This window comes from Saccopteryx bilineata, chromosome 4 (assembly GCF_036850765.1).
Source record: "Saccopteryx bilineata isolate mSacBil1 chromosome 4, mSacBil1_pri_phased_curated, whole genome shotgun sequence".
Classification (NCBI taxonomy): domain Eukaryota; kingdom Metazoa; phylum Chordata; class Mammalia; order Chiroptera; family Emballonuridae; genus Saccopteryx; species Saccopteryx bilineata.
This window is the reverse complement of record NC_089493.1, coordinates 89,984,927-89,998,326: the sequence shown is the minus strand read 5'-3', so window position 1 is coordinate 89,998,326 and position 13,400 is coordinate 89,984,927. Positions and strand designations below refer to the sequence as shown.

General features: G+C 36.5%; 1 protein-coding gene across 1 annotated transcript; it reads right to left on the bottom strand.

Moving 5' to 3' along the window:
- Positions 1 to 3,069: 3,069 nt before the first annotated feature.
- LOC136334451 (olfactory receptor 11H6-like) lies at positions 3,070 to 12,095 on the bottom strand. Its single transcript, XM_066274687.1, has 2 exons — positions 12,016 to 12,095; positions 3,070 to 4,136 (listed from the first exon to the last, which is right to left on the bottom strand). The coding sequence occupies exon 2, from the start codon at positions 4,123 to 4,125 to the stop codon at positions 3,184 to 3,186; it is 942 nt and encodes a 313-aa protein (XP_066130784.1). The 5' UTR covers positions 4,126 to 4,136; positions 12,016 to 12,095; the 3' UTR covers positions 3,070 to 3,183.
- Positions 12,096 to 13,400: the final 1,305 nt, after the last annotated feature.

Here is a 13,400-nt window from a genome sequence, read left to right as displayed (position 1 = left end):
CCTCCAAAGGAGGTAGAAGAAAATAGTGAAGATAAGAAAATATGAGATGATGAAAACAGTGGAGAAGAAGTTATTATTTCTTAGAACAAAAGCAAGAAGGCTTTACTGGAGAGAAGAGTCAAATTCAAGACTATAGAGGTGCATATAGGTGGGATACAAAGCTGAGACTCATGGACATAGATAAGAGTTTGGTGGTTATGAGAGGGAGGGGTTGTGGGGGAGGGAAAAAAGAATGTGGGAGAGAAAGAGGGGAAAGGGTAGGCATTGGGAGGAAGTGTGTAAAGAGGGACAAATATAAGGTGAGGAAAAATAATTTGACTTTGGGTGATGGGTATACAACATAATCAACTGCTCAAATGCTGTAGAAATGTTTACCTAAAATCTATGTACTCTTGTTGATCAATGTTACCCTGCTAAATTTAATGTTCTAAAAAAAAGGAAAAGACTATAGAAATGGAAAGAATAGTATTTGGGCTTGACCAGATGGTGGTGCAGTGGATAGTGTCTGACTTGGATGCAGAGGACCCAGGTTAGAAACCCAGAGGTTGCTGGCTTGAGCATGGGATCATAGATATGACCCCATGGTCGCTGGCTGGAACCCAAAGGTTGCTGGCTTGAAGTCACGGGTTGCTGGTTTGAGCAAGGGGTCACTCGCTCTGCTTCAGCCTCCCAGTCAAGACACATATGAGAAATCAATGAACAACTAAGGAGACTAAGGAGATGCGGTGAAGAATTGATACTTCTCATCTCTCTTCCTTCCTGCCTGTCTCTATCTGCCCCCCACCCTGTCTCTGTCACACACACACAAAAAAGAACAGTATTTGGAATGGTGAATTTGAAACTCTGATTTTCAGCAATATCTCCTAAAGTACATTGTTTTTAGGGAGGAGAGAGAGAGAGAGAGGAGAGAGAAAGAGTTGAAAGGAAAAGCAGAAAGCATTCTTATAGTTGCTTCTTTCTTGTATGTGCCTTGACCAGGCCAGCCCAGGGTTTTGAACCAGCGACCTCAGCATTCTAGGTCAATGCTTTATTCATTGATCCACAACAAGTCAGGCAACAGAAGAAAATAAAGGAATTATCTGTGAAAGCAACTTTTACCAAAGTGCTCTGGAAACAAAGTGGCAAATGTAAAGGGCATGCATTTATAGAATATGTTTCATTTGAAGATGCTAAAGAAAATATATATTCCTGTGATAAAACAGAAATAGAGGCCAGAGCAATCAGGCTGGAATTGCAAGGACCCATGTGATCACCATGCAAGAGGCCAGCCTTCCAAAACTCTGTCAAAGGTCTGTTTGTCTGAGGAGACTACAGAAGAGAAATTAAAGGAGTCATTTGATGGCTATGTTCAGGCAAAGATAATCACCTCTAGTGAGACTGGCTCTTTCAAAGGGTGTGGTCTTATAGACTTCAATAGTGAGGAAGATGCCTAAAGCTGCCAAGGAGGTCATGAAAAATGGTGAAATTGATGGAAATAAAGTTAGTTTGGAGTGGGCCAAGCCTAAGGGTGAAGGTGGCTTTGGGAGTATCATCAGAAGCTGAGGTGTCTTCAGAGGCAAAGGTGGTGGCAGAGGATCCAAGGGGGATTTGGTGGCAGAGGCCAGGGAGGTTTTGGACATTGAGGATGCTTCCAAGGACACAGAGGAGAAGGAGACCACAAGCTACAGTGAAAAGACAAAGTTTGAATTGTCTCTTCTATCCTTGTCTTTCCCTCTTCCATTCGAAAGAAAGGACTCTGGGTTTTATACTCTGTTACTTGCTCAATGACAGAGCCTTCTAAGGACATTCCAAGACTGTCTGCAATCCTGTGGTCTTCTTGGAAATATATATATAGACAACATTTCAGAGGAAATACCTTGTTGATTTTGACTGGATATTCATATAAACTTTTTAAAGAGGAGTGAAAGAGCTAACATTTATCTGTAAGTTTTGAATTTGTTATTTTTTTCCCATGCAGAAAATATTTTTTTCTTACAAATTATGTGTGTGTGTGTGTATGTGTGTGTGTGTGTGTGTTGGGGGGTATAAAGGAAAGCAGAATGTTTTATCATAATTTTGCTTCAGCAACTTGAGACAAATTAAAAGTCTTAAACCCGGTGTCAAAAAAATAATAATAAAAGGGAAGAAAGAAAGAAAGAAACTCTCACATGTGGTTGTGATTGTTTACTGTGAGCCTTTCAGAGAATCTGTTGCAGATCAATGATTTTCCAGCTTTAATTTGCATCCTAATGACTGAATATAAATGTAGATTCTGTATCAATAAGCCCAAGATGGAGCCCTGACATCCTGCCTTCTAAAAGCTCTCTAGTGGCATCATTTTACAAAATACATGATTGTCTAACCACCATGCTGTACAGATTAAATTAACACAAAATAATTTTGAATGTAGACTATAATTGAAAAATAAAATTAAAAAAATAAAGATATTTTTTCAATAAAGGAGTAAATAAAAGTTCCCTAGTGATGACATGCCCAGCTGATGACCCCCAAACCACATTTTTAGTAGTGGAAGCAAGGAGAAAGTAAAATAATTACATTATTTGATAAAAGGATTGATGAGGGGTAGAAAGCAGGTAATTTCTTAGACTTTAACTTTTATCTGATGAGACTTTTCCATTAATTTGATTATTATTTAATGATTAGTCTAGTGCAGGTAGGTCTCACATTTTTTCTGGGAAAGTTCTATTCATTTTATCTATAGGACATATAAAATATAAATTTTTATAGTTTGCCAAGTTTCTTTATATATTGTTCTGAATGTCCGTAATGATAGAATCTAGAGAGAAAAAAATGAGGAATATATATATTTATTTAAATTGACATTGACATTTTTGTGATAGGTACTGTGCAGGGTTTTGGAATTACAGAAATAAAACATAATCCTTGCTCTTAAAAAACTCAGTATCTAGTAAAGATGGGGAGGTATGTAGAGATGGATTTGTGAACAGCTAACTATAATACAAGAAAGAAGGAAGGATATTTTAAATAGAAGTACAAATGATGTGCTAAGGAAGAGGTGATTAATTCTGCCTAGAGAAGGAACTCATTAATGTCCTGGCATTTAGGGTGTTAAAATGACTTTCAAGAATTTCATATCTACTTTCTAGTTTCCTAACTGTGCACTGACAAGAGGCCCACAGCCTGAACTCATCTGGAAATAACTCACCAAATCACAGACCAATTTTAGGAACCTCTTAGAACTTTCTTTAAGGCATCCTTCATTTCTTTATTCCGAAGGCTGTAAATCATGGGGTTGAAAAAAGGGGTCAAAACTGAGTAGAACAAAGTTGTGAACTTCTGCATGCTTTCTGCTTGTCCTTTCCCTGGGCTTACATATGTCATCATGACAGAACCGTAGAATAAAAACACAACGGCCAGGTGTGAGGAGCAGGTGGAGAAAGCCTTCTTCCGTCCAGCAACCGAGGGCATCTGCATTACTGCCCTCAGCACCAGTGTATAGGAGCCAACAATGTAGAAAAATGTGGCAAAAATTAAGAGGGAGCTCATGGTGCCACACATGAGAACAGTCCTTGGAATTGGGACACAAGCTGAAGCCAGGGCCAACAGAGGACCCAGGTCACACAGAAAGTCATCAATCACATTTGGGCCACAAAATGAGAGCTGGGTAACGAATATCACTGGAATCAGAAACCAGAGGAAACCATACACCCAGCAAAAGATGACCAGGTTGCAGCAGAATTTAATAGTCATGACAGTGTGGTAGTGCAGGGGGCGGCAGATTGCCAGAAACCGGTCATAGGCCATGATGGAGAGGAATAAGCATTCAGTTGTGCCCAGTGAGAAGAAGAAGTACAATTGGAGGAGGCACTGAGCAAAAGAGATGGTATTGGTCTGGGAGAGGAAGTTGGCCAGCATGTTGGGCACATCAGAGTTGACATAGCAGATCTCCAGGAAGGAGAAGTTAGCAAGCAGGATGTACATCGGGGTGTGGAGCCGGTGGTCCCAGCGCACTGCACACACGATGGCCATGTTTCCAAGGAGGGTCAGCATGTAAGTCAGAAAGAATATGGAAAAGAAGAAGATCTGTATTTCCCAGCGGCTAGGGAAGCCCAAGAGGATAAACTCACTCACAGTGTGAGAAATATTACTGCTCTCTGAGGTCATTTTCTTTCATCCTGTGAGAAGTGAAGCAGAAATTATATATACAAAGGAATTTTTGTTTCCCGATTCCTCCCCAGGAGAGTGAGTATATTTTTCTGCTCATAGGGCAAATTTATTTTTAATGGGGCATCCCAACCCAACAATTCAGTTGCTGGGTATACCCTCTTATATATGACTGTTTACTTTTAAACTGTATACACTGTGAAGCAATATCGTAAATACTGGTAAAGATTTTGAAAAGACCTTTCTTAGAATTAAAATGAAAATAATAGTTCAGATATTTCCTTTCTGTACCTTTCATTGGATTGCCTGGTACACCCAAATTTGGAAGATGTTGGTCTAGAGAATATGAATAGGTGGCTGGTTAAAGCTAAATTGAGATGTAAACTTTGACACGAACAATTCAATTCTAAAACAATTAGAATTGACAAATGTACTGAACAAAACAGTAGTATTTGCTAAGTGATATATGAAAATATTCACAGTGGCCAAAACATGGAACAATCAAAGTGTCCTTCGATAAAAGATTGGATAAAGAAAAAGTGGTACATATATACTATGGAATACTACTCAGTCATAAGAAATGATGACATTGCCATTTACAACAACATGAATGGACTTTGAGAACATTATATTGAGTGAAATAAATAAAGCAGGAAAATCTAATAAATGTATGATTTCACACATAGATGGGATATAAAACTGAGACTCATAGACATAGATGAAAGTGAAGTGGTTACCAGGGGGAGGGGGAAGGGAAGAAAGGGAGTAAAGAAGGACAGACATAAGGTGACGGTAAATAATTTGACTTTGAGTAATGGATATACAACATAATCAATAATTTAAATGCTATAGAAATGTATACCTGAAACCTGTATACTCTTATTGATCAATATCACCCTGTTAAATATAATTTTCTAAATAAAAATTTTTAAAAGTGCCAGACAATGTTTTTGCTTGTGGAATTTTAGCCATGTGACAGGCTAAGCACATGTATATATCTCTGTGTGTGTGCCATGTGTATGTATGAATAAGAGAGTGCTCCTCAGTCCTTTTAGACCACACCAGATACAACTCCCTAATATTCTTTCTTTTAAGACAATTTTTTTGTCCATCAAACACATTAAAGCACTCATTTTCTTTATAACCATCATCTTTGTAGAGACACCAGTACAGTTTTTAAACAATCATTATTCTTGGTGGCCGTGATGTGGAAATAACAGAAGTGTCCTTTGATAGATAATTGGATAAAGAATTGGTATATATGTACAATGGAATACTACTCAGCCATAAGAAAAGATGAAATACTGCCACGAGACCATATAGATGAACATTGAGAATATCTTGCTAAATGAAATGTCAGACAAAAAAAGTTAAGAACCATAAGATTTCACTCATATGTGAGATATAAAGTTGAAAACAACAAATGAACAAACAATAAAACCAAACAAACAGTATGGTGGTTACCAGAAGGAAGAAGGTGGGAGACAGTAAGGGTAAACGGGGTTAAATGTATTATAACAGAAGATGATTTGACTTTGAGTGGTGGGCACACAATGTGATATACAGATCATTATCATAGAAATGCACATTTGAAACCTATATAATCTTATTAACCAATGTTACCTCAATAAATTTAATAAAAAATAAATGACAGGATCACTTCGACGACTGTAGTTTGTATGAAGGTCACCTAGTTGAATCTGCCAAGCCTCCTGAGCGATGATCTCTTCCCACACTTCAGCCCCTCCCCCACACACATCTGGTTTATCTGTGGGATTTCCTGGGAAATGAGGATTAGACTGTACTCAAATGATCTTAACACAGAAGCACCAACAAATAATATTTCAACACAGGCAGCCTTATGGAAATCAGGTTTTAGTGTAACCTTTTTTCTTCCCAGTATTCTTTGATCTTGTGGTTTATTCAGCCCCGGAGAAAGCTTGATTATTCTTTTGAACACAGGGGATAGAAAGAAATGTTTTGGAATTTTAGGCTTTGACCTAGGCCAAAGTTTAACCTAGAAGTTTGGGATATAGGTCTATTATCTCCGTTTCACCTATTTTTTTCCTATTTTCCCATATTAGAAACCCAGAGCTCACATTCTCTATTCATGTGTTCTTAACAACACCAGTTCTCTAGGGGGAAATATCCAATAAATGCATTCATCAATTTAAACCTAACATCTGTAAAGATTTGAACAGTTTTCCTTTCTCATGTTATGTACACAAGGGCTCATGACCAGATGGCACACTCACCACATTACTGGAGAAAACATGTAGACCTGCGTCAGTCACAGACGTGCAGGACGTTTTGCTCGTTACAAGTACAATGGCAAACAGAGATCTAGGATATTCCATTCCAAGAGCACACCCCAATTTTGAACTGTGAGTTTTCTTTTAACTCACAGTTAAAAGGGCAGTGCTAACTCCTTCCTTAATACAATTAGAGCTGGGTTATAATGTCAAGATGAAGAAAACTTGGCTCTAGTCCTATTTCCAGGCTCAGAGTTTATGGCTGGAGGAAAGGGGCACCAGCTCTTCTCCTGGTGTGACTGGGGGCTGCGATTTAACTTTGCAGCAGCAGTTGTAGGAAATGACAAGCTAATAGCAGGATTCTTTACATCAACCACGAGACAGAGAAAGTAATTGCCTTAAGCACTGGGCAACAGATGCTTCATTTCCATGGAGATAAGAAGGAGGCAACTTCCTCTTTGGGAGGGCAGTTTGAAAGAGATCCGTTTTAAACAAGTTAAACCCTTATGTCTAATTTTTGGTGCGCGTGTGGGGGGGTACTTCTTAATTACTCTGTAGGGGAAACATAGCAAGGATTATGGCTTCTATTTCATATATGAGGCGATAAAGGCTAAAAGAGGTTAAATCCCAAACTAGTAAGTGACAGGGACAGGATAAGATTCCATGCTTTTTGGCTCTTATTTTACTGTCCCCCCCACCACCATTTTAGAGGACCTCCAGCATAAATGTGCTAAAGTGTCACCCATCCCAAAGAAAAAGTTAATCAGATTAATAAAATGAGTAACTATAGCTATTGTTATAGACATCACCCCATTGTCTGAAGGGAAGAAGGTGGGGTTTTCCTAGCACCCCTCAATCATACCACTTAAGAAGAATTATGTTCCTAATTTTGTTATTTTTATATGGCTATCTTATTTTTGTAATAAAAATAGTTACATATATATACTTCAAGAGCTGAACTTAATGTATTTTCAAATGTGGTCATAAAATGGCATCAACTGGCCACTGAAAATGAGATGTTTCAGGTGTTATTTCATGGCAGTAGTTAAAAAAAGAGGTGATCCCTCTTAAATAAACTGAAGTGAGAAGGGTAAAGCTGGTAGTAATTAGCAGAGCGATTTTATTCCTACTTGACTTTGTGATCTGCAATATTCAGTTCCCTGTTCTCCATAATCTGAGGCCAATAACCCCTATGCATTTATACAAAATCAAGATAAATAAGAAATTTAAAAAATAAGGTAGATACTAAGAATCAATGATGGACACTGAGGAGACATGTGAAACGAATACAGGCAATCATTTCCTGGTATTTTGGGATGCTACAATTATACTTGTTGGGCCCTTTGATTTATCATTACTTTCATCATTTAAAACATTTTCATCATCACTTTTAAAGCTTTTGGCTAAGATCAAGTATAAAAATTTTTCATCATTTAGATGTTATTTCATTTTTACCACTACCTAAAATTTTCTTTTCCAGTTGTTTTTGTAGCATAAAGGATGACTGATTCAATGTGTTATTTCCTAGGAACTCAAGGGAATAGTTAAATTCTGTTCCATGTTCACCTGTTTCCTTCTATACTCTGGAGGAAATAAAAAAAGATTGTCAAGTCTAGCCCTCAATTTCTTGTGATAATATATTGTTCATATTCACTGGCTTCATAGATATCATGGATTAGAATGGGATCTACAAAATCACATTTTCTTATTGATCTAAACTCACTGAATCTTGGAATGGGAAGAGATTTATGGGGTTCTCTAGCCTCTCCTTCAACCAGCAACCTTCTTGCTAGTTGGTTATCTAGCTTCTGCTGAAATAATCCATGACAAAGACCTCACTGAAAAGCAGACAGCTTTCTGTTATAGCTATTGTAATAAACTTCCTTTTTCTTCATTATATTCCTGAGTCACTTGGACATCTTAACTTATCCTCTTGGTCTTCTGCCTCAGGGAAGAGATGAACACAAATTATGTGCCCATCATATGTACACACTTTGTTAAGATTTTGTTCATGACTTACCTTCTTATTCTTCCAACAATTACAGAAGTAGAAATTAACCACATGAAAGCAGTAAGAGGCAGTGCTGGGGAGATTTGTGTTCTTTCAACTACAATAAGCCGATGGCTCAGAATAGGTCTACTACACAGCAGCACTTAACAAATATTTGAGGAAGGTATTTGTGTTCTTTGAGTCTTCTCTATTTACCTTAAGCACTCTGGTTTCTTCAACTGAATATGGCATAATTTCCAGGGTGCTCACCATCCTGGTTGCTTCCTTTTGATTGCTCATACCTTTCTGAAGATGTGATCTTACTAAAACTGAACACACTACTCCTTACACTGTGTGACTAACATGATATACAGTGGTGTTAGAATAATCTCTTTTGCTCTAGAAATTCATGCTGATTTAATTGACATTAGTTTTTTTGGGGGGGACAGTAACTTTATACTTTTACTTTTATTGGATTTTTACTTTATTGAAGCTCTTAGAGTTTGTTCACAAGAACTTCTTTAAAATCAGATTGGCCCCATCTGATGCTTGTGTCATTCAAATTTTAAAGTGAAGGAAGTTAATGACTCATTTTACTAATTGTTTCAGTCTATTAATATCTTAAGACTTTCAGATATTAGCTTTCTTTTCTATTTTATTGTCTGTAAATTTGATACAATTTCTTGTGTGTTTCATCTGTGTCTTTGATTAAAATATTATGTAGAACATGTGAAAATATTTTTCAGATCACATAAAACTTTTTCTATGTCAACATCTGTTATTATCAACAATTATAGCCTGACCAGGTGGTGGCGCAGTGGAGAGAGCATCAGACTGGAATGCGGAAGACCCAGGTTGGAAATCCAAAGGTCTCTGGCTTGAGCGCTGGCTCATCTAGCTTGAGCCGGCTCACCAGCTTGAGTATGGTCCCTGGCTTGAGTGTGGGATCATAGACATGATCTCATGGTCGTTGGCTTGAGTTTAAGGTCACTGGCTAGAGCAAGGGATTGCTCGCTCTGTGGTAGCCCCCCAGTCAAGGCACTTATGAGAAAGCAATCAATGAACAACTAAGAAGCCACAGTAAAGAATTGATGTTTCTTATCTCTCTCCCTTTCTGTTTGTCCCTATCTGTTTCTCTCTCTGACTCTCTGTCAAAAGAAAAGAAAAGGAAAGGAAAAAACAACAACTATAGGTGGATGCCAAGCTAAAGACAGATAAGTAATACAAAGGTGATGAAAATGACCTTGTATCTTTGGAAAACATCCTGGCAAAATTTATTAAACAGATAGTTTATGAAAAGTTTTTAGAAAGCATTTTTGGACTTAGAATTGGTACCCTTGTTCAACTTCAGCTTTTAAAAAATACTTTTTCATTCTTCAGAATTCTTTAAAAACACCATTAGTGGCTTTGAAAGCATTTCAGTAAATTCCATCTTCACCCTTGGATATAATTTACCTATGTTTAAAAATTTTAGCTTATTTAAGATAATTGAGTGCTTTATCTTCATGTCAATCTCCCTTTTATTCTGGTGAAATTATTTTAATAATATATATTGTTTAACTCAGTGTATCCAAAATAATGTCATTTCAACATGAAATGAATTTTTAAAGTTACAAAAGTGTTATTTTACAGTTTTAAATACTTGGTGTATAATATCTGGTCTGTTTTATACTTACAGCACGTATCAATTCAGACTATCCAAATTTTAACTCCTTTTCCTTTTGGTAGGGAGATTTTCTTTTAGAGTTGTCTATACTCTTAGTGTAAATTGATGGGTCACATCTCTTTCTCTTTCCAGAGGACAAGTGATAGCCTAGTCTTTTCTATTCATCTCACAAACTTTACAAGGAAGAAGACTCTCTCCCACTGTGCTATCAGCTGGTGTTGGAAAGACCTTCTCTGAGTATTAATCCAGGGAAAAGCTTACTAAATTCCTTAAAGAAACTCATTCTTTCTTTATAATCACTTTATTTCAATTGTCTCCTTGTATGCTTGTCTATTTCTTTCTCTTTCCTCTCTTTATTTATTTTTTTCCTTAAAATTACTTCTAAGATAACAATATGACTTGGGATTTCTGACCTTAGAAAATTTAAGAACTAGCTATAATACTGTCAAGCTTATATAGTTTCAGTACTTGTATAATTAAAGAACAATATTTCATAACATATTCAGTAAAATATTTTTAAATAGCAGCATTAACTTTTTGATTGCTGTTTATCATAAACTTTAGTTTACTTTCTATTAGCTATCACTTTGCTACTATTTATGAAACACATGTCATAGGAACAATCTTTTCAAACTTATCTTCTAAACTTCATTTCACTTTATAGCTGGCCTAAATCATTTCAAAAACTCAAAGGTTTATGGAATTCCTACTGTATTCTTTTATACTTTTCAATGCAAAGAATGTTTTAGAATGCATATTTATATTCCTGCATAGTGAACTGTCTTAACAATTAGATATAGTCTTCTCAGCCTTGGCCAGTGGCTCAGTGGATAGAGCATCAGCCCAGCATATGGACATCCTGGGTTCGATTCCCAGTTAGGGCCCACAGGAGAAGCAGCCATCTGCTTCTCCCCTCTTTCTCTCCCCCTTCTCTTCTTCTTCCCCTCCCATAGCCAGTGGCTTTATTGGTTTGAGGGTAGCTCCAGCACAGAGGTGTATCAGCCCCAAGTGCTAAAAATAACTCAGTACTACAGCATCGACCCCAGACGGGGTTGCAGGGTGAATCCCAGGTGCATGCTGAAGTCTATCTCACTATCTCCACTTCTCTCACTTAGCTATATTCTTCTCAGTAAAATTAAGGGGCATTTTAAGAAGTGAATATGAAATTTCAGTGTAAATTGTGGAGTTAAGTCTATAACTTTCACATTTTTTTAGATGAAGGTTGTTAATTTAAATACAAAAAATATAATTTTTTGTTGCTTTTCAAATTATCATAGGTGAATAATCTTAGTGGCAGTGTTGTGAAGGTGCAATGAAATGACATTCAGAAGAACTGTTGGAGGGAATAAAAACTTGGAAACTATTTTTCTGGCAGGCAGTTTGGGAATAACTGGAACTTTAAAACATTTAAACCCATTACAAAACAATCAGAGGTGTAGAAAAAATTAATAATAAGCAAGTTTATAACAGTGATTAAGATTTTCTGGATCATGTTAAATTACAGGTTCTGACTCAAAAGAAATGTATAGGGCTTGGGATTCTAAATTTCTGATAATTAATAGGTATTGCTAATTCTTTGAGTAATAAAGCTTTATAAAGTTCTTTATACTTAATAGAGTTCTTTGTGTAGCCATGGTTTATTTAGTTCTTTATATACATTTTTGTAGAAAAAGTAAATAACACAAGGAAATAAAACAATTCTTGGAAAGAAATAAAACAAAATTAATAGTGGTGAGTTTTTCAAGGTCAGATCATAGGTTATATAATTTTCTTCTTTATATTTGCCTATATTTCCCAAAATTTCTATGAGCAACATCTATTACTTTTATAATGTGATAAAATAATCTTTATAAAATATTGTTTTTGGAGGTACTTACCCTTCTGGATCTTCCATCTTCCCTAAGCTCTTTTTGTTACCTTTACTATTCCTGGAATGTTCCAAGGTACTAGGAAGCCCACTACTTGTGTTATGTTTAACTTACCATGCAGGGTATCATCTCCCCTTTACTTGATTCTTGGATTCAAGACAATAAGGTCAGCCAGCTTCTGTGCCAGGGTTGAGGAGAAAGGGAAAATTTCCAGCAGGGCATCCTGAAGGCTGTATTTTACTTTTGGGCCACTAATGCCATGTCATAAACCTAGGGCAAGGATGAGAAGGTAAGTTTAAAAATTCAAATGCAATGTTATGAGACATACTAGTCATCACTTTCTGGAGAAAATTTGTGTTATTACTTCTTTCCCACTGGAAAAAGTCATATCTCATCCTCAGCTTACTTTTCTTCCCTAAAAGAAACAACAACAAAATGATATTAGTTTTCAGTCTGTGTTTTACTTTTCTTCAGAAAATTTTTTTTAAGGAGAACCCTGTAGTTTAGATAAAGTCTAAAAAACCCATGGCAATAGTAGAAAGAATGAGATGAAGGCAATATGATAATAATTATTATTACTTGCCTTTTCAGTTGACAAAATTTGAAAGTAATGGTTTCTTTTTCAACTAGAGAGGTAGAAAGCTACTTTCTCAAACTTACATTTCCATGCTGAAAATGTAACATATATTTTCTCCATCCCACATTTGTGAAATATGCGCATCCACCCTTTGTTGAAGCAGTTGATTCAGGCACTGATTAGGAAAAGGGAACAGTGTCTGCAGATAAGCCTTCCCCTGCTCTTCCTCTGGAACTCAGAGTTCTATCTCTGGTGCTTTCACCATTAGTGCATTTGGGATTTTTTTTTTTTTTTTAAGTTGGAAAAGATGTGTTTCCTCCCCCTGCAGCAGTGATGAGAGTGAAATCTTGGATTCTCCCCAAAGCTTGGATTGTCCCCAATGAAACTATTGCTGGACTACAGCCAGCTTACCTAAGGGGACTCTTTGTTGAGATTCCCTCAGCTAGATGGACATTACCCCAGGGTCTCATCCTTGGATGAGTTTATTTCAAACATAATCCTTTTCTCACATTGGACCAATAAGTCTCCATCTGTTCATACTGTCCATTTGGCATACAATTCTGAGTCTCTTTCTCTTAGTTTGTTTACTCATTTTTGAATTCATCACATGCAAGTACCTGCCTTTAACTTGCCAGACATATATTAACAGTTAATATTTTTTGAAAGCATGAGTTAAGTGAGGCAGTAAGATAAGTAACTTTTATGAATAAGCTAATTTAATTCAGTATGATAGCTATTACCATGCTTTTTATTTTATAGGTAAAATTATTGATGCTTAGATAAATTAGTTTGCTCAAGGTGTTACATCTTATAATTGGGAAAGCCAACATTCAAATTAAATTGTCTTTAAGAGCAAGCCTGAGTTCTTAAATACTAAAACTATTTACCCTGAATCTTTACTTGGCAGGAAAGGGAAACAATC